Source organism: Schistocerca americana, chromosome 7, assembly GCF_021461395.2.
Source record: "Schistocerca americana isolate TAMUIC-IGC-003095 chromosome 7, iqSchAmer2.1, whole genome shotgun sequence".
Taxonomy (NCBI): domain Eukaryota; kingdom Metazoa; phylum Arthropoda; class Insecta; order Orthoptera; family Acrididae; genus Schistocerca; species Schistocerca americana.
In genome coordinates this window covers 239796153-239818410 of record NC_060125.1, presented here as the reverse complement: position 1 = coordinate 239818410, position 22258 = coordinate 239796153, and the positions used below count along the sequence as shown (strand labels likewise).

General features: G+C 43.2%; 1 protein-coding gene across 1 annotated transcript in view; it reads right to left on the bottom strand.

Moving 5' to 3' along the window:
* LOC124622334 (rho GTPase-activating protein 10) overlaps window positions 1–22258 on the bottom strand; it is a 576429-nt gene that overhangs the window by 127472 nt on the left and 426699 nt on the right. The window contains exon 3 of the mRNA XM_047148011.1: window positions 18369–18440. Within this exon, the coding sequence (XP_047003967.1) occupies window positions 18369–18440 (72 nt within the window). The remainder of the gene's footprint in view (window positions 1–18368; window positions 18441–22258) is intronic.

The window sequence follows — 22258 nt, the reverse complement described above, 5'->3', positions numbered from 1 at the left end:
AAGTTCATCGCTTTCTACATTTTCGCTGTTCACGCAGTAAAACTTCAGTACCACACATAAGTTGTATATATTACTTGTTTACAACTAACTCTACATACAGCACATTTTGCAATGAGTATTCGCATATACCACCGAATGTGCCTGGCAAAATCTTGTACGACACATAGTTCAGGAGATATGATGTTATAACCACTGAGATGCGTGAAAAACTAGCTTTTGCTTAAAACGGAGCGCAGACTATAATCATCCACCGTGAGACCACTTAGCGACTACCAGCAAACTTCAAACATAATTTGAAACCTTGTTATTTAACACAATAAATCGTCTTCAAAGTACTCAGACCTTTGAAGCTGTTTTATATACAGAAGTTCAGTTCTTTAAAGAATTATTGGTAATTCCTGGTTTCAGTAGACTGCATAACCTACTTCCAAAATTCGATATTTTTTGGGAATACAATGTCCTCTACATGTCAGTTTGCATCTGAAATATAACACGTTGACGTTCTTGGCGTTTTCCTGAAATAGACACATTCCTCGTCAGCATTTTCCCGTCGAGCACCAATCCCATGAACGCCCTCTCACATTTAGTGTTACCCTGTATCATCTACATGAGGTGAACGGTGAGGGGCCGGTGGACATTCACAATATTTCCTACTTATTGCAGTTTGCTTTGCAGATTCACTGCCATCTGCGGAACAAATTACCAAACGCTGTAGTTTGGTGACATTACTTGTATAATAGTTGTAATCCTGACAACAGCATTGACAGTTAAAAATAATTTGAGAATTTTATTCGTTTTTAAGCAGCTTAAATACCGAGAACACTGCTTAGTGTTCAGTCTATTATAGTATTGTAGCAAAATAAGGCAACCGTCACGTGATTAAGGATTACGAAATAGAGTTACTTTTACGGGACTGAAAGGGCAGGGAATGTGGAGAAACGAATTTATCACATTTTACAGAGATTATTTATGTAAAAGAGGAAAACTAGCAACCAAAAACAATCATACAAATGTGGAGTGATAAATTTCATGGTCCGACTGGGATTGACATCTTTAACTGCATTTAAAAAGGTCGACCAAAAGAATTAGACTCGAACGATTCAGATATACGTTACTTCAGACTCCATATGCATAAAATTAGAGTTTCAGAACATTTATAACTTTGTACCGGGAACTAGACTATACACTCTCTCTCTCTCTCTCTCTCTCTCTCTCTCTCTCTCTCTCTCTCTCTCTCTCTCCCCTACCGTTCCCACCACGCGGCCCTCACAGCATAAATAAGATACAATTACAAGCGCTAAAGCGAATTACGTAATATCAGTTTTAACACGAACTTTCATCCTTTTACTGTAGTTTAAAAGTTTATTAATTAATAAACTCTTATATCTCTCAGTGGACTCTGATTCACAATATCTTCATTTAAAGTTGAGAAAACTATGACAAAAAAAGAAAAAAAAAAGAAAAAGAGCCTAGCTAGAGCAAGAGCTACATGGTACTGGATGTTTTCAGAGGACCAGAATAAACAATGCGACGACGAAATCAGTTTTGATTGTGAACAAGCTGTTCCTGAAACAATATTTCACGTATTTGGACAGGGAATTAAAGTTGCCGATGACTAGGACTACGATGAGCTGTGATGGCCAAAAATATGCATAATAACACAAAAATATCCTCTAACAAGATTAAAATCAGTTAAAAAGCGCTGCACTTCTCAGCTGTACAAAGGGAGCACGTTTACAACAGACATCATCCTTTGGATCTAAATGTAAACGATTACGAATGAACTTTTAACCCAACAAAATCATTGAAATGGAATACAGTGTATAATAACCTTCGTTCTTTTCTAGTACCGTTTCCATTTTTTTACACTTCTTTTTCAACACTACGCAAACACGTTCTAATTCATTGTCATTTTTTTACTTGTTTATCTGCTTCACTAGTGACACTTCTGATTGGTTCAAAGCACTTATGGCAGCATGAAGAAATCCAAAATTTTATTTTACGTACGAAAGTGTGCCTGGAATTTCAACACTGGATACTGATTCTTGATCTCTATTCCAATTTTCTGCACAAGTTCCGCAACTCTCGGAACCGAGGTAATGCAATTTTTTGATGTGTGTACTTTTACATCTCTCTCTTTCTGGATGAGTTACATTTGCATAGCATTTTTCTAATTAGATGAGAGAGATGCACGTCCAACGGCCGTTCATGATAGCGACGCAAAATACGACTAATTCACGTCCCTTACAAGCCGTTCGGATTGCAATTTTGAGACGTGCATTGATACCTGATTGCCTCCATACTCCTCTATGACGATTATTAGGCGTCAGAGAAATCATGTACCACAAGAAAATTCAAACCGTTGAGCCAGATCCCATTCTAGGAACGTCTTGCCCTCCTCCTCGTGCTCCACTCTCCTGGGAGATCTGTACTGCTGAACGTATCGGACGTCTAGAGACCAAAATGATTGTGTGAAGATGGTGCGTACTGTCTGGGGCGAAAGAGCCCTCCCAGTTGCCTCCATAAGTAGCGCAGTCAATGAACATTAAAAAGAAGGTGGAACTGGGGAAAGCCTCGCGTAGCCCAAAATTTTTGAGCAACATACTGAAAGTCTCCACTGGTGTGGTGTGAGCACGGTGGTAAGGAAGGTGGGGGAGAGGAAAAAGTGTTTAAAGGCCACTTTTTATCTTTTTCTTGACTAGCTCGAAAAACACAGCTTCTAAAAAAAAATCAGTATAAAATTAAAGTACATTAATTTCCTATAAAAAGGGCCGTAAGCGAAGGTACGAAAATCGTTCAGTAAGTAATGCCCCACATTTTTTTTAGAAAAGCCATTAAGCCATTAACATACGTAGACAAACGTCCTTGGTGCTTCACATTTGATGTCTGTTCAGTGCGCCGGTGAAGTTTAGAATCGTTCTGGTAGATGGCAGAGCCCTAGTACAGCGTCAAAATGGCGTCTATATACGACTCGCGTTACAAGCAGCACGCTATTATTGAATTCTTGTGTGCAGAAAAATAAATCGTGGTGAACATCCATAAACGTTTATGTGAAATGTATGGCGATGTTGCAGTTGACAGGAGTACAGTTGGACGATGGGTAAAGAAAGTTACAGCCTCAGGAAATGCAGAAACAGGGCTCCATGATCAGCCACACTCGGTACTTCCTGTCACAGCACTGCTCCAGACATGCTGAATCGTGCGGATGCCATTATTCGTGCCGACCGGCGCATCACAACTCGACAATTGGTTCTATAGTTGCCTGTCAGCATTGGAAATGCGTCAGCAATGATCGAGACTCGGATATTCAGAGAGGTGCTCAAGATGGGTTCCACGAATGCTCATAGCGGACCACAAGATTCAAAGAAAGGCCTTTTCATCTGAATTGCTGGAGCGTTTTGAGACCGACGGAGAGGCTTTTCTGTTACGGATCGTTAGGGGGTCGAAAGCTGGGTGCACCATTTTGCGCCGGAAACAAAAAGGCAGTGCATGGGGTGGCATCGTCCACATTCACCACAGAAGATTATATTCAAAACAAACCCCTCTGCTGGAAAAGTCATGGTGACAGCCTTCTGGGATCTTTGTGGATGTGATGCGAAGAGGGTCAACCATCAATTCAGAGGCATACATGAAGATTGAATAAACTCAAGAACCGTTTCCGACGTGTCCTATCGGACAAGATCCAGCAGAAATCTCGCTCTAACACGATAATACACTCGGGTACACATCGCTCAAATGGGGCCAGACATCACTGCCTCTTCCACCCTATATTCCAGACCTGGCACCCTCGGACTTCCATCCCTTTGGGCCGCTTAGAGATTCTCTATGGGGAACACACTTTGAACATGACGAGAATGTCAGTCATGCAGTGACAACATGACTACGCCTACAGGACTAAGAGCTTTAACCAGTAGGGAATACATGCTCTTCCACAACGTTGGCATACGGCTGTAGAACGCGATGGAGACTACGTAGAAGAATAGGACATGGACGAGACATGTTGATGTACATTGTCACCAAAATCTGACTCTTTACCAATGCAAATGTTCTGAGAAAAAAATGTGGGGCATTACATATTGAACGACACACACAGGTCGCCGGATTGTGGTGATGCACTTTCTTCCTTTACAGGTCTGTAAACTTAAGTACCCACTCTGTCTACCCAACTACATCACAACAATCAATTACTAGATATTTCACACAGTGACATCGACCCTCCACTGCGCTCCTTACGAATCACTGGTGAACAGTTAGTACACATATGAGTTACTAATAATACCGATGAAAGAAACGCGTATGGTCAAAATCTACGTACATCTCCGAACACTGTTCTGTACTGATACAGGGGAAGCTGATTTTTAGTCTTCCTGTATGGCGGCTGCAGCGTTATTCGGGCAACTTCCCACACCACGAATGCTGCTCGCTTTGATTTTGCAGACTGACTATACCTCCCCAACGTTTCCTGTCAAGTTCTGTTATGTGTGTGGACATAACTTCAATGGGCTCGTGTTTATATAGCGGAGTTAATTTCAGTTGCTACAAGAGCTATTACGTAAACAAGCTCAACAGTTGGAGCTGTCAACAACACTGGAGAGGCTGTTCAAATGGCTCTAAGCACTATGCGACTTAACATCTGAGGTCATCAGTCCCCTAGACTTAGAACTACTTAAACCTTACTAACCTAAGGACTTCACACATATCCATGCCCGAGGCAGGATACGCGACCATAGCAGCAGCGCGGTTCCGGACTGAAGCGCCTAGAACCGCTCGGCCACACGGACGGCGAAGAGCCTGTCCCAAGTGTAACATGCTGTCGATATGTGTTCAACAATGTCTATTTCACTGTCTCCACGCGCACAAGCTGGAATAGTTTTCGCAGAATGAGGGGTATTCAAATGCGTCACCCCAGCTTCAGCTCTCCCCAAATCTGAATAGGGCCAGAGGCTTATAAATTGTCTCCCTCTGCAACAGAAATTGGTCACCTAGGTGTTAACAGAACTATTTCAACTTTAAGTCAAGAAATGCACTTCAGCAGATCACTTTTCTAGACCTGAACATGATCAGTCCCATTCCATGGTACATAATCAAACCCACCTTACAAGATGTACTGTGACGTGTGGTAAGTTGCTCCACTCAGCGCGGCCCACTCTACAAGTGTCGCCAGCTAGTGAGAGGAAGAGATTTACGCAGTCTACGAGTGACACAATCAATGGTGAGAGACGTGCTAAACTTTCTGTTCACTCATTAATTCAGCACCAAGTTACTACAAAACAATTACAAGGCGTTACAATACGGCATCAACGATAAGAATGTAGCAACGTGCCGCATTTATCAATCCAATCACTTTTCAACCAACACTACAAAGATCACATACAGCACACAACATATTACACACTTCTCACAAAAAATTTAAAATCACAGATGGTAAAATGGCCTACATTAAAAGTGAGTGGAACTCCAAATCCGCAATAGCTGTTTATTGTGTTTTCACTGTATGACGACGGTTTCATACCCTGGAGATACAGCTTCAGGTCATATAAAACTAATACTTCATGTGCGACGAATTCCAAGGTACAAGTGCGTGTCACTCCTCGGTAAAACCTTGGATGAAACGGCAGATGGGCCTCCGATCCGAGCGGTGCGTGATCACTAATACATCAAAACACAGTGAAGAGACGAGCTCGGACAGCTCATGACAGTCTACATACAATACGATAAAACCATCATCAAAATCCGCGGGAGAAACGAAGACGCACAAACCCTGGGAATCGTCAAAATACTACAATGACTGTGTGGCTAGAGCTGTAACGTGTAGTTCTATTTGACGCATGCCAATACACAAACCGGAAGTGAATAGCAATAAAATCCTAATCTTAAGTTAAAATATCTATTGTAAGGATAGGTTAGTTGCCAATGGTGGTGGCGTATTTATTGGAGTAAAGAATTCTAGCGTGATTATCACGATTCCGAATGTGAAGATCGGTCAAAAACGATAATCGGATGCTTTTACAGACCACCTGGGTTAAGAGCTGTAGCGTAAAGACCGCTTCAGAGGGCACTTTCAGAATATCGTTAAAAACTTGATCATGCCGTTGTAGTAGGGGGTGACTTCAAATTGCCAAGCAGAGATTGGGAGAATCATGCAACCAAAATTGGTGCCAGAGACAGCGATTCGTGTGACATTATCCTGAATGTCTTGTCCGAAAATTACTTCGCGCAGATAATTACAGAACCAGCTCGAGAGAGAAACATCTTAAGACCTCCTAGCTGCAAACAAACCTGATCTTATCGAATCAGTTAAAGTAGAGGAAGGTACTGGCGTTCATAAAGCCGTGATAGCAGCTATTACTACCGATATTAGGAGCAATGTTAAGAAAGGCAGGAAAACATTTTTGCTTAGCAAAAGTGACAGGAAACAAATTGCAGCGTATCTAACCTGTCTGTGTGTGTTTATGTGAATTCCTAAGGGACCAAACTGCTGAGGTCTTCGGTCCCTAGACTTACATACTAATTAAATTAACTTAATTTATGCTAGGAATAACACACATTTCCATGCCAGAGGGAAGACTCGAACCTCCGGCGGGAGGGACCGCGCACCGTGACATGGCGCCTTAACCCTTTGTTTCCTGACATAAGAAAAAATTTACTTTTTAACATATTCTTTGCAGAATTTATGCTATTGTGGCCTCAAATGACGGTAGGATTTTTTGTAAAATTTTATTTTATTTTATTTTTCACAGCTTTTTTCTCTCCTGGTACTCAGAAGTACCGTCAGACTCCATGGACAGAATCACAACATGTGCAGAAAAATGCTCCAATTTTTATAACTTGTACTTAATTCCACATAAATATTAAATATTTTTACATTAGAAAATTAATTAACAGAAATATGATATTTCTGATTTTTTTTTAAATTTCGCATAAATTTATTCTAGAGCAACTTCACAATACATACTAACTTAGCTATACATTTTTGACAGTATATACATTTCACATATTTAGTGATACCTCATGAAATTGTAGGAAACAGTTCTTTTTCTCGTTGCAGCACAAATACACTTTACATGTACTACATTGTGAATGTGGTATCGACTGAATTTTATTTTTCACACACATTTCGCATCGTCCTCTTTTACAACTGAACACTACAAAATGGTTTCCTCGGTTGCCAAGACGTACATCCTTCGGAACAGAAAAGTTATCCTTCCTTCTCTTTCGGAGAGTTATTTCATCTTTACTAGAGTTTCTCTTTTTGAGATTTGCCACTTGGTGTTCATTCATTAGCCCTAGTGCCACAGCACGCCTGAATTCCAGCAGTGGCAGTGCCCCATGTAGATCACTGAAAATGACGTAAGCATTGACAAAAGCAATTTCTATTGCTCCCCAGAAGAGACGGTGCCACCATTTCTTTGATCGCTTGTCAAGACCATAAGTTGAACATAATCTGTCTGCATGATCCACACATCCCATGTTTTTATTGTAATCACATACAATAACTGGACATGGTATAGTCATACCAGTTCCATCTTCCTGTTTTCTTGTCACTACGCCCTGTTCATTGCCATTGAAGTTTGACGCAAAATACACTACTTTATTTTCCTTCCATTGAAATACTGTTAGGTCTAAAAATGACTCTTGTGATTTGATTTAGACATTTTTCTTTAGGTAAATTCCCTGGCAAACCTTTCCTGTTTGTTCTAATTATTCCAGAGGCAAATGTATTTACGGATTTCTGTGTGAGAAAAAGTGGACAGAACAACTAGTGAGAGGTAACGCATTGTTGCTACAATAAAGTGTTCGCACAACCTGACGGTACTAATAAGTCCGCCTTATATTTTCCACTTTATCTCATTCACTTGTAACGTTATGCTTCAAACTATTATAAAAAAAAAAACAAAGAAGGTAAGTACGTACAATGGAAAACTCAACGGAAGTTTCAATAAATTGCGCGCAAATTCAAGCAACACCATGGAAACAAGCACATACAATCTTCTGTTTTCACAGCAGCGCGCGAAAAACAATTTCAAGCTCTGGCCGCCAGAGAGGTCTATGTATTGCACAATAACACCTATGAAACAGTAGAGCAGAGTTACTGTTACGTACCGACAGGCTCTCAGATCACGAAACTGCACCACGAGAAAATTATGAGAGTCAAAACTTTTAAGTACCGTCATGCAACAAAGGGTTAAACCGCGCGGCAACAACTCGCGGCTATCTGAGTAGTAAACAGTATTTAGTGCTGCGGATGAAGATGTGGAGCACAAACGGAAAAAATTCAAAAGCATCGTTCAATATGCCTTAGACAAGTATGTACAAAGTAAGGTCTTAAGGGATGGGAACAATCCACTGTGGTTTAATAGCCGTGTTAGGAAGCTGCTTTGTAAAGAACCAGAAGATCATATATTCAAGAAAGTTCAAAACCTGGTAGACAAACGAAAGTTGAACAGAGCGAAACTGTGAGTAGGGCGATCGATGAGACAAGCGTTCAGTGATTTTGAAGGTATAATTTTGTCAACCGATCTGTCTAAAAACACTGAGAAGTTTCAGTCTTAAGCAAATCAATAAGCAGTTCCATATGATCTATTCATTCACTCAGTGATACAGGCAATGAACAGAAAATGACGAAGGCCGAAGTGCTGAATGCGGTCTTGCGAACTTGTTTCACCGCGGAAGATAGTAACACGGTATCTCCTTTCCATCACAGTACCAATAGCGAAATGGAAGACATTGAGATAATCGATCGCGGAATATAAAGCACTGCAATCGCTTAGTAGTGGAAAGGCATCAGGATCAGATGAGGTAGTTGTAAGATTCTACAAAAATTACGGGAAAGAACTTGCTCCCCTTCTAGCAGCAGTTTATCGCAGTTCTCTGGAGCAACCAAAGGGTAGTTAGCGCCAATCTGTTGTAGAATTATGGAACATTTTCAATGCTCACGAATTATAACGATTTTGAAGAAATTGGTTGGTTGATTCGGGGGAGGGAAGCAAACAGCAAGGTCATCGGTCCTATCGGATTAGGGAAAAATGGGGAAGGAAGTCGGTCGTGCCCTTTCAAAGGAATCATCCCGGCATTTGCCTGAAGCGATTGGGAAATCATGGAAAACGTAAATCAGGACGGTTGGACGCGGGTTTGAATCGTCATCCTCCCGAATGCGAGTCCAGTGTGCTAACCACTACGCCACCTAGCTCGCTGCCTCTTACGTGGAATGACCGCATAAAACAAATAGTAGGAAAATCAATGACAGAATGAGATTCATAGCAAAAATCTGAAGGAAATGTAAGTCATCCACGAAGGAAATGGCTTACAAGGCGCTTGTTCGACCAGTTCTTTAGTACTGTTCATCAATACAGGATCTTTACCAGATAGGGAATACACTAAGCGAATTCAGAAGGATGTAGGTTGCAGTAGGTACTGGGAGATGAAGAAGCTTGCACAGGATAGAGTAGCATGGAGAGCTGCATCGAACCAGCCTCAGGACTGAAGACAACAACAACAACCAGATAGGGCTGATAGAAGTGACACAGAAGATCCAACGAAGAGCGGCGCGTTTCGCTGCGGGATCGTTTGGTCGGCGAGAGGGCGTTCAGAAATGCTCACCACACTCCCGTGGGGGACGCTACACAGAGGTTTACTACTGAAATTTCGAGAGAGCACTTTCCGGGAAGAGTCTGACAACATTTAATTATGCCCACCTACATACATCTCGCGAAATGACAACGACGAGATAATTCGAGGAATTAGAGGGACTTACCGACAATCAAACGCGCCATTCGCGAGAGGAACAGGGGGGGGGGGGGGGGCCTTGCGCAGTGTAGATGTAGACCCTATTTTTTCATTTAACAACTGTAAATAAGTAAGGATTTAATAAAATGAAAATAGCTCCATTACATAAAACGAACTGAGTGAAGTTACTCTGTCTACTCACGTAAGAGAACTGGGCAGGCAATGCTGTGGAGATATAGTCTGTCTGCAAAATGAAAAGCGAGCAGCAGTCGTGATGGGGGAAGTTGCCTTTCCCGAAATAATGCTACAGCCGCCTTACAAGATGACTAGAAATCAATTTCCCCTCTAGCAATGTAAATCAGTGTGTGCAGGTTTACCTGGATTCTGACCATATGCGTTTCCTGCTTTAGTACTGTAAGTAACTCTCACGTGCATTCCAGATCGCGGAAAATTAAACACCCTTTCTTCGGGAGATGTCCAGGGATACATCATGTGCGATGCGGGGGAGAGGGTCGTTGTAACACCGTGAAACATCCTTTAGTTGCTTGCTTGCTTGCACCGCAGTTTGAAGACCTAGGAACCTAGGATGGAGGGAAATGCATTACCACAAACCAGTTACTACCCCCCTCCCCTCCCCCCGCTCTTTGAGCCCCCACTCCCGCCCCCTCCACTCTGTTACACCCCCAGGACACAATTTATACATTAATACGGCTCTACTTCACTTGGCCGTTGGTACACGCACTTAATATTTGTTCTTAACAATAATTTTTATAATCTGCGATTTTTTCATTCTCCGCAATCTGGAAACTGCAATTTTTCCATCCCCTGCAACGCAGAAACTATTAGCCCTAGAGAGAAAAAAATGAATAGGCCTTTTCTTGTAGGAAATTTAATATAATTTAATTTTGTGCAGAGAAACATTTCGCTGCAAGTGGTAGTTTCAGAGTAATTCATGAAAAACATAAAAAGTTACGTTTAAAGGCATCCTACCCGTAGGGATTTTTAGTTTAAGGTTCCCTCCAACCACTGTACAAAAATCTGCGACTACATGATTTTCGTACGAGTCATAATTTGTAGCTGTTGATGACCGCGAGCGAATGCTACGAGACACATCTTACGTGTTTTATGTCTCACGACTCTGGGTGAATGTTCGACTGACGTTTCTGTAGTGTACGCCAAAACGACGGCCAACCTCCTGTGTTGTCAAATCCTTTTCCGCCCAACCCTCTATCCATTGTGTGTGTCCTCGCATGCTCCTCTTTTTCTCTCTCTCCTACGTCTTCTCTCACGTCCATTCAGCCAGTGTCCTCAGTTTAAATCTACCTGCCTAGAATTCGTCTTATAAAGAGATATCACCGACCTACCCTTTTTTAGGAGAAAAAGCAGACTTGCAAGACATCAGCCGCAGCAATCGAGCTCGCATGTAAATTTTGGCCATAATTCTGATAATAAGCTGTTAAGAACTAGTTGGGCCATAATGCTGATAATAAGCTGTTAAAAACTAGAAGTAAAGCTTTTAAACTTTGGCACGCGCCGAATATTTCTCAGTCGCTCCGCCCCGCTGCAGCCGCCTAATGACAGGGCACGAAGTACTGTATAGTGGAGTAAGAGGTTTGTGTATTACTTTTCCCCATGGTATACACATTTTTGTTCACTGCGGCAAAGTCCAGTTTCTAACCGGTAGCTGGTTGCAGATATCTCTTTGCTTTGAACATTTTTATGTTGCGATTCACAAACGCAGTGTAAAAGAATGAAACGAATTATTATGTCAATAAAGAAATAGCTTAGCGGCTATTTCATTATTAACACCGCTGCTGCGTTTTATTTTATTTGAATTTTAGTGCTAGCATTGTTAAAGTTAAGTACATTTGCCGGATATGCGCTATTTTTCAACGTATTAGCTTTATAAAATTGTAAATAGAAAATCATTAACTTCTTCATACAATAATTCTGTAGGATAGATTTATTCATTTTGATTTTGAGGCGTATATATAGCTGCAGAATATCAATACGAGAGTACTGTTAAAATAATATTGAACACACAGAGGATGTGCGTGAAACTGACATAAGAGAGTACTGCGACAATAAAGTAATGAGACTGATGTGATGAAAAATTTGTTGCTTACCGTTTTAGTCAAGTTTAGTGTTGTCTCCTTCAAAGTAGTTCCCTTCTGATTGCACACACTTTTTCCAGCGCTTCTGTCATTGATGTTAACATTTCTGGAACTCATCTTCTGTAATATTCTCCAAGATCCTCGTCACAGCTTTTTGGACATCTTGTGTTGTTTGAAAACAGTGTCCCTTGAGCGCCGTTTTGATCTTGGAAATAGAAAAAAGTCGCACGGAGCGATATCTGGTGAATAAGGTGGCTGTGGTAGTACTGAAATTTGTTTTGAGGTTAAAAATTGCTGTACTGACAGAGCAGTATGCGATGGCGCATTATCGTGATGCAGACTCCAATTATCAGCAATGTTGGCCCGGACAGGAAGAGCTCTTTTACGAAGTGCCTCTAAAATTTCTTTGTAGTAATATTGGTTAACTGTTTGTCAAGGAGGCACCCACTCTTTAAGAATAATTCCCCTTGGAATCAAAGAAGCACACAAGCATGCATTTCACTTTTGACTTTAACATGCGAGCTTTTTTTTTGGTCAGGGTGATCCCTTTGAGCACCATTGCGAACTTTGGTGTTTTGTCTCTGGTTCGTACTGAAAAAAACAACTTTCACCACCAGTGATAACACGGCTCAACAATTCTGGATTGATTTCCGTTTGCTCTAACAGATCCTGCCACATTTTTCCGTGACGAGACACACACACATACGTATTAACTTATTACAGCACAACTCACGACTGAGCAGTTGCATCAATGTGCCGCTTGGACTAGAAGCAGCTTATAAATGGCTCAAATGGCTCTGAGCACTATGGGACTGAGGTCATCAGTCCCCTAGAACTTAGAACTACTTAAACCTAACTAACCTAAGGACATCACACACATCCATGCCCGAGGCAGGATTCGAACCTGCGACCGTAGTGGTCGCGCGGTTCCAGACTGAAGCACCTAGGACCGCTCGGCCACACTGGCCGGCCAGAAGCAGCTTATAGACCAAGGTCAAAGATATTGTGCCTACACAAGCCTGCAGAGTTTTTCACATCTTGCAAAGAAAATCAGTCTCGTTACTTTATTGTCGCACCTAGTATTATACACTTTTCTTCTTTCTCGCTTCATTTATTAATCATATTGCCTGATACGCTACTCAATCTCTTGTATTGTCTTCCAACATTTCTTCCCGGTGCACCTGTAGCAGAGAGCCTTTACCTGGAGTCTTTCTCCACCGTACGGTCAAAACGTTTCTTCCGTTTTCTCCTATTTTTATTTTTCCCGTTTAGGTAGTACATGCCTAAATATTTCCGTATTACCTCACCTCCTTTACCATCTTCCCTTGCGCATCCTTCCAATCTTCTTCGAAACTACAATTCTTGAGTCTGTATTAGAATTTCTTGCCGTCTAATTGTTGCCCATGTTTTATTTCCATAAATAAAAAATGGCACTGCTTTTTTCGCGTAGAATAACGTGTTCTTGAACAAGATTTCCGAACACCTTGGGTAGACGTGGCTCCCTCCCCGCTCCTCTTTCCCCCTCCCGCGAATAGGAGGGCTCTGGTTGTCATGCAGTCGTACAGTACTACACGCCCGAGCATTAGGCGGCTGCAGAGGGCGGAGCGATTGACGAACGATTGGTGCGCGACAAAGTTTAAAAGCTGTCTTTCAGAAACTTATAACTGCCTATTATGAGAATTATGGTCGAAATTTTCGAGCAGGGTCGATTGCTGGGGCTGAGATCGTGCAAGTGTGCCTTTTTTCCTCGTTAAATTGAAGTCACTTTGGTGATGTAATTTTCTTGTAACATTTCTGTTTGGCTATAGCTGCTAGTATTTCCACTGCTAATGTTAGAGTAATTTCAAGTTTTGGATTTCGTGATAAATGTAATACTTCTTACATACACGTAGCGATGATGATAGTCTAAATTATTGTTGTGACATCAACCTTCACAACCATTCAAGGGCGAGCAGGCGAGTTACCTGCGAAATCCTGCTGCTGGGTGTCAAAACACTGCTAGCGTAGCATTCAGCAATACAGCAGTCTTTCGCATCGATGGGCTACGTTTCCAAGTGCCGTGCCACAAAGCTGGCCAGAGCGACTACTAAATGCTCGACGCTCAGCCATTAGCAACACTTGTACTTTGACTGGTTCCTGGAATTCCGACTTCAGCTGACGGTGTAACATTCCCCACACTAGTAGCTTCAACCTTGAGAAGCAGCATCAGCTAGCCGCTGGTCTACGCGTCGTCAGCTAGAGGTGATGGTCCCGGGTCTCGAGCCGAAATCGCCGATTGGGGGTCACCTCCAAAGTGTCTTCATCTGACACTTCGATCGACATCGACTGACCGCCTGTTGAGAGCCGAAAACAGTCCAGCGCAAACTTGCTGACCGCCGGACTGGCGACATCCAGCCGCTGTCTCGAGTACCACACACGTCGCCGGAACAGCGACATCTGCCTCTCGTGCGGAAGTCAAGCTAAAGAAAGAATGTTTACACTCAATGAACGCTCCTGAATCCGCGCTCGCCGTCGCACTGGTAAAACGCAACCAACAGTTCTCGCATAAGCCATTCTGGGACTGAAGGGACCTTCCTGCCTGGTGTTCGCATTGCAGACATAAATATACACGGTCTAATGACATTAATGTGACCATAGACTACGCTGGACATCAATGCGCAATAATCACTCACAGACGTCAGATGGGAGCACTAGCAGTGGGGGGTACATAAAGCGTGTGGGGGAGGAGGGGTGGGCAAACAACGCAGTAGTTGGCGTAACGCGGAAACGGGGCGATCTATCTGACGTCTAAAAGGACATGTCATTTGCTATCGGTCCAAGGGTGGAATCATTTCCGAAACGGATAAATCTGGAAACTGCTGGCGTGCCGCAGTGGTTAAAGTACTGGGAGTCCCAAAAAGAATGACTCGATTTTAAAAGAATTATTTATTAGGAAGAAGGGCTTAACACCAACAAAGTGCATACTAAATTACTCAGAAAAGACAGAAGTTTATAAAAATCAATCATAAATGTTCAATATGTCCAGCACTGGCTGCACGGACGACATCTAGCCGATAGCCGAATTCATTCCAAACTGAGCGTAAGGTGTCTTCTGTCACTGAAGCTACAGCAGCTGATATTCTGGTTTTTAGTTCATCAATGTCACGACGTAAGGGAGGAACGTAAACACATTGTTTAACATATCCCCACAGGAAGAAGTCACATAGTGTTAAGTCAGGGGACATAGAAGGCCAAGAGTGTAAAGTCTGGTCTCGCGGTTCTGTACGCCCTATCTAACGTTGAGGCACGTTGGCAATGAGGAAACTGCGCACATTGTTGTGCCAGTGCGGTGGCGCTCCATCTTGCTGATAGATGAAGTTGTCAGAGTCAAGTTGTGGGAATAACCAGTTCCGTAGCATTGCAAGATATGATTGTCCTGTTACGGTTTCTTCCTCAAAAAAAGTAGGTCCATAAACCTTGCCTTGCGAAACAGCACAAAAAACATTCACTTTTGGTGAATCACGAGCGTGCTCAATTGTTTCATGAGGGTTTTCGAGCCCCCATATACGAACATTATGACGTTGAACCTTACCGCTAATATAGACAGTTAACTCATCACTGAATATCAACCGTGACATGAAAGTGTCATCTTCCATGTCCTCTAAATAGCATTTCTAAAGTCCACAAGCTTCACTTTGTCAGTATCTCGAAGAGCTTGTACAAGTTGCAATCGGTATGGTTTGAGGGCTAAACGACGCGAACACACGCCACACTGTCATGCGCGGTAACGCAATTTCTCGGCTAGCACGACGCGTAGACTTGCGGGGGCTCCGCTCAAATGCTCATCGGATTTGTTCCAATGTCTGCTCAAGAGCGTGTGGCCGGCCAGGACTTTTGGCTTTTCAGAGGCAGTTTCTTCAAACTGGTTATACCACCGGCGAATGTTCTTTGGTGATGGTGGTTTAGAACGAAATTGAATATGAAACGCCCGCTGAACAGCGATCACCGATTGAGTACGACTAAATTCAATAACACAATACGCCTTCTGTTGCGCAGACGCCATATTGCGCGAGACTGGTTGCACGCTCCAGGTCAGCGCTCGTAGCGACATCTAGCGTATTCCTTTCTGAAGCTCTAGACCATGCCGATTACATCTAGCGCTGTTTCATTTACCTAGTGACATTTGTCTCAATATTATTAAAAGTTAAAATCGGGTCATTCTTTTTGGGACACCCTGTATGGTATGCACGGCAACATGGCGCAATCCAAAACCTCGTCGAGGCAATGGTAGTGCTCCGCGGGCCATAAACAACAGGGGTGAAGGACCTCTGCGAAGATGTATATGGAATAACAGACCTGCAACTGCTCAGCAATTGTCCGCCTAGATGAAGAAAGTGTTTCCTCAACGACTGTTCATCGAACGTTGCTGCGTATGTGCCTCCGCAGCAAGCCTGGTTTATACACCCATGTTGACTGCTGTTCATCGCCGAAGATGATTGGTACTTGCATCCCAATACCGGAACTGGACGTCCACAGAATGGCGGCAGGTGGCCTTTTCAGACGAATCACGTTTTATGCTCCACTGGACAGATGGCCGTTGTCATGTACGGAGTGAAACGGCTGAAAGCAAACACCGTGAAACAATCGCAGTAATGGTCCAGGCCGGCAAAAGGGCCGTTATGGTCTCGGGATTGTTGTAGGATTCCTTGGGTGATGTCGTCACTCTGGAAAGCACTATCGATCAACACAAGTATGTACCTATCCTCGGAGGCCATGTCCACCTCCGCATGCAGTTTGTTTTCCTTCAGCACGACATCTACCAGCACGACAATGCAACAGTTGCACAGCTTGCAGTGTATGCGCATGGTTTGAAGAGCAACAGGATGAGTTTACCGCAATCCTCTGGTCACCAAACTCGCCGGATTTCATCACAATCGAGAATCTGTAGGGCTACCTCGATCGAGCTATTCGTGCTATGGATCCTCAATCAAGAAACTTTATTACTTAAGTGAATGGGCGAAGTCCCTCAAACCTTCATTCAGAAGGATGGACATGCAAAAACTTTGCTAACTGTTTGTGCGCCACCATGATTAACGTGTATTGTGCACGGCAAAATGGCGCTAAGGCACCTGTGGTGTACCATAGGTCACAGATGATGAGTACTGCCCTGCAACAACCGTCGGAAGGGTCCATTCCGGAGGAGTGGATGTTATGCACTGGGGATTGCTCTCTAAGGCATTCCCTGCATGATCTCATCATTCTGGAAGGCACAATGGATCAACAGTGGGGGTTGGGGATTGGGTTGGGTTGTTTGGGGAAGGAGACCAGACATCGAGGTCATCGGCCTCATCGGATTAGGGAAGGATGGGGAAGGAAGTCGGCCGTGCCCTTTCAAAGGAACCATCCTGGCATTTGCCAGGAGAGATTTAGGGAAATCACGGAAAACCTAAATCAGGGTGGCCGGACGCGGGATTGAACCGTCGTCCTCCCGAATGCGAGTCCAGTGTGCTAGCCACTGCGCCACCTCGCTCGGTAATGGATCAACAGAAGCACGCATTTATGATTAGGGACAATGTCGACCCCTACACGCAGTTTGTTTTTTCCTTGGCACGATGAAATTTACCAGCAGGACACCGCAACATGTCTCACAGCTTGCAGTGTTCGTGCGTGGTTTGAAGAGCACAAGGTTCAGTTTACCATACTCCCCCGGCCATCAAACTCCCCAAATTTAAACACAGTAGAGAATCTGTGAGACAACTTCGATCACACTGCTTGTGTCATCGACCCTCAACTGATAAATCTAGCACAGCTGGTCACGCCACTGAAAGCGGCATGGCTCGACATCCCTGTCGGTACCTTCCGGAACCTCACTGGCACTCTTCCTCCACATCTCGCAGCGGTCCGCGCTGCAGAAGGTGATTGTTCAAGGCTTCTGACAGGTGGTCACATTAATGTGACAGGACAGTGTAGAATGGAGCATGACTAGTTAGATTTAAGAGAGGGCCCGCTTTCCGTGATTTCCCTAAATCGCTCCAGGCAAATGTCGGGATGGTTCCTTTGAAAGGGCACGGCCGACTTCCTTCCCCGCCCTTCCCTAAACCGACGAGACCGATGACGTCACTGTTTGGTCTCTTCCTCCAAACAACCCAACCTAACCCAAGCATCCCAAATTGTCCTCGCGAATTGACACTGACAGAGGGGCTGCTGCTCTGATGTCGCCATGGTAAATAAATCGATAAATAAATAAATAGATAATAGACGCACGATCTAAGCTTGAAATGACCCATTGCGGCATATCGACAGACTGAACATGGTACTCAAGCGAAGCTTAACTGCACAAAAAAATGCAGGTTTACATTTACCTCCAGCACACATGTGACTTTACGTAACTCCCTGTGGTCTAAAGCTTTCTGAGGATTAGGCAAAAAAGCACAAAAACTATGCTGGTCAGGTCAAAGCCACAAAATGAAGAGCCACAGCACCCTTGACACTAAAACGAATATACAAAGCCATTCATCGCAATGTGTTAACTGTGAAGGGGATGCTCACCTTGACGGCTCCTATCTCCTCCTTCCGGAACTTCTCCAGCGGCAGAATTATTTGCTCGTAGGCGCGGTCCAGCTGCAACAATACAACGAACGACGTCAGATACGGAAAATCACATACACGCACAGTAGACAAGATACGGGAAAGAAAGCTGTTACGCCAGACAATTTATGTAGCAACACCTTGTAATTTGACAAACTGCGTATTGGCTTCTGTGTCGGGTTCTTCGGCCGACGTTCATCTCAAGATTTTACTGACGTTTCGCCAGCACGAGTGGCTGGCATTGTCAAAGCTTCACCCTCCATTGCCGGTGGTGAACTGGACTTAAGTTCCAGGATATGCACGACCGCATGTTGCAGGTCCTGTACGGACCTTTCTGGATACAGAAAATGTTCGACTGCTGCCCTGCCCAGATCTCTCACCAATTGCAAACGTCTGGTCAATGGTGGCCGAGCAACTGGCTCGTCACAATACGCCAGTCACTACTCTTGATGAAATGTGGTTTCGTGTTGAAGCTGCATGGGCAGCTGTACCTGTACACGGCATCCAAGCTCTGTTTGACTCAATGCCCAGGCGTATCAAAAATGTGTGTATGAAATCTTATGGGACTTAATTGCTAAGGTCATCAGTCCCTAAGCTTACACACTACTTAACCTAAATTATCCTAAGGACAAACATACGCCCATGCCCGAGGGAGGATTCTAACCTCCACCGGGTCCAGCCGCACAGTCCATGACTGGAGCGCCTTGGACAGCTCGGCTAATCCCGCGCGGCGCAGGCGTATCAAGGCCGTTATTACGGCCATAGGTGGTTGTTCTGGGTACTGATTTCTCAGGATCTACGCACCCAAATTGCGTGAAAATATATTTGTCCAATGAATACCCGTTTATGATCTGCATTTCTTCTTGGTGTAGCAATTTTAATGGCCAGTAGTGTACTTTGTGAATTTGACATACCAAGTGATCTTTCCATTTAAGCTCTGAGGAAGCGCCATTTTCTTTTGTTGGCTCCAGTTCTGAGCTGAAATATAAACTCGAGGAAGAACACTTTTCTTGCGATACTATCCTTTCCCCAGTTCATCCAATTGTACTTTTGGAAACCGTTACTAAATGATTTAAATGAACTTGTTTTAAACCACCGGTGCACCTCATGTATTGATAGTCTTACAGTCCAGTCGTCTTGGAATATTGCTGAATGCAGTTAGAAAGCTATTTAATTATTGGTTTCGGAGCAATTTCGCGGGTCAAAGCAATGCTGGCAACCTTATTTACACTAGTTTTAATGGTGTAGCAGTGCAGAGACTTAATCCGGGGGGCCAGCAAACGTTTCCGAGTAAAGCCACGCAGCAATACGTCGTGTAATTTGGTCTCGCGCGCGCTACACTTCGCTATGTACGTGCTGACGTGCTGATAAACAATTCCTCCGGAATTTTTTTATGTCAAAACGCTTATAGCTTTTTAAATGAAACAAACGTTATTCATATTCTAACGGGCGTCCGGGAAGTAAGGACTAATTTGAATTTTGCACCATTTTGTCATATGACGGTTGGCAGCCGTGGTTATTTCGTGTTTTGTTAACTGCGATCCTTCCCATTAGTAGCTTGGTAACTTTTGAGTGGTGAGCATTGTTGTTTGATGTTTAGTTTCGCCATGGAGCGGATGACAACTGAGCAACGTATTCAAGTGATAAAAAGTCACTACAAAAACAGTGAAAGTGTTACTGCTACCGTTTGTGAATTTTGTGTGACACTCGAACGCAATACTGCTCCGATCGAATCATCCGTTCGGAAGTTTGAGATTACGGGTTCTGTTTCAAATGTTAAGAAAACAGGACGACAGCGTTCTGTTCAAATGGTTCAAATGGCTCTGAGCACTATGGGACTCAACTTCTGAGGTCATTAGTACCCTAGAACTTAGAACTAGTTAAACCTAACTAACCTAAGGACATCACCAACATCAATGCCCGAGGCAGGATTCGAACCTGCGACCGTAGCAGTCTTGCGGTTCCAGAATGCAGAGCCTTTAACCGCACGGCCACTTCGGCCGGCCTCGACAGCGTTCTGTTCTAACATAAGAAAACATTGCTGTCGTTCACGACAATGTGATCGTATGCCCTAGGAAATCGGTTCGCCGACGAGCTCAACAATTGAATTTATCACCAACTTAACTGTATGAAATCCATTCAAAAGATCTGATAATGTATGCGCACAAGATTCAACTTACATAAGAGTTGAAGCTTGCAGATCATGGAAAGAGACATCAATTTGCTCAATGTGTATTAGCTCGACAATCGGAGAACTTCACAAAGAGTATAATTTTCTCAGATGAGGCGCAATTCCACCTCAGTCGATAGGCAGAACTGCAGAATTTAGAGTAAAGAAAATCCGCTAGTGACTGCAGAAGATGAGATGCATCCACAATGCACGACAGCGTGATGTGAGTTCTGGGCAGGAGTGATCGGCCGTACTTTTTTGAAAATTACGTGGGAGCTGTTGTCACTGAACGGCGACCGTTACCAAAACATGCTTTCTAATTGGTTTTTTCCTTTTATTGATAAAAATGACGATTTTTGGTTTCAACAAACTGATGCGGCACGTCACACATCCCTCCACTACTTTCGCTTGCTTCTTCCACAGTCGTCCTTCCGCTGGTCGTCAATCAGCAAAAACGAAATCTGTAGCCTTTAGTCAAAGAGCACATTTGCTTCAGCACCCGCTCGCCGACCTCTGAGACTCTTACAATATCACAGCGAAGCAGCAATAAGAGCTGCTGAATATAAGCACTGAACCAAACACAGATAAGAATGTAAGAGATACATGTCTATTCGATAGTCGTCGGTTTCTTTATGACCGCTAAACCCTCCATCCACCACTATTTAAACAATGAGATTCCTATATTTAAAAGAGCTTCAAACGTCTGATTACCTTACAAATGAGTGAATGTGTTAAATATTTGGCTTTAAGCGAGCGATAACAAATTTAGAAAAGGTTAGGTTTGAAATTATGGTTAAAGTTTACTGTAAATCGCTAAGTGCTGTCATTTTCAAACACTGATTGTGTTTGATCCGGGTAATACATGTTTCGCTTTAAGGAACGATAGTTATGCATGCAACTCAATGTTTGCGAATCATATCTCCTGAGCTATCTGTCGAACAATGATATACGTTTGCACGTACGTTCAGTGGTATATGTCCTTACTGTCTGCAAACTGTGCTGCGCTTACATTTTGTAGTAAAAACGGTAATAAATTAAAATGACATGCCTGGTGATAAAGTTTTATTGCATTCACAGTGAAAATGTAGTAAGCGACAAACTTATTTCTTTTAATCATTTTGTCGGCGGTCCTAAAGTATTTGGAACTATGTATAAAGTTTGTTGGAAGTCGCTACGTGCCCTCATTCAGAACCACTGGATGAAATTAGTCTGGATAATTTGCGCGCCGTGACTTGCATGCTCTCAAAACATTTACACATACCAAACACAATATTATACCTCCTAGTGAGTAAGTAATGATCGGATTTTAAATTTTTGAATGTGGTGAATACTTCCACTGAAATATTGAAAATCAAATATATGTTGCCCCTGGAAGTCGTTATTCTACGTTGATGAAATGATACTCGATTTTGAGACTGTGGCAACGGCGGGCGTTTACAGACGCAGAGCGAGGGAAACGCATCTTCTCGTGGGCAGAAGATATAACACGACAGGGTAGAAGAACTAACGTACTTCTCGACGGTAAGTGGGGACGTACGTAAAATTCATCAAAAATGTTGAAATTATTTCTTGTCTCTAGATAGGTTTATAGCATGTCATAAATATTGTCTGCAATTTTCAGAGTTTAATCCATGTTACAAATGGTGTAAAAGCCATCTTGTTTCAATCAATGCACAGTGTC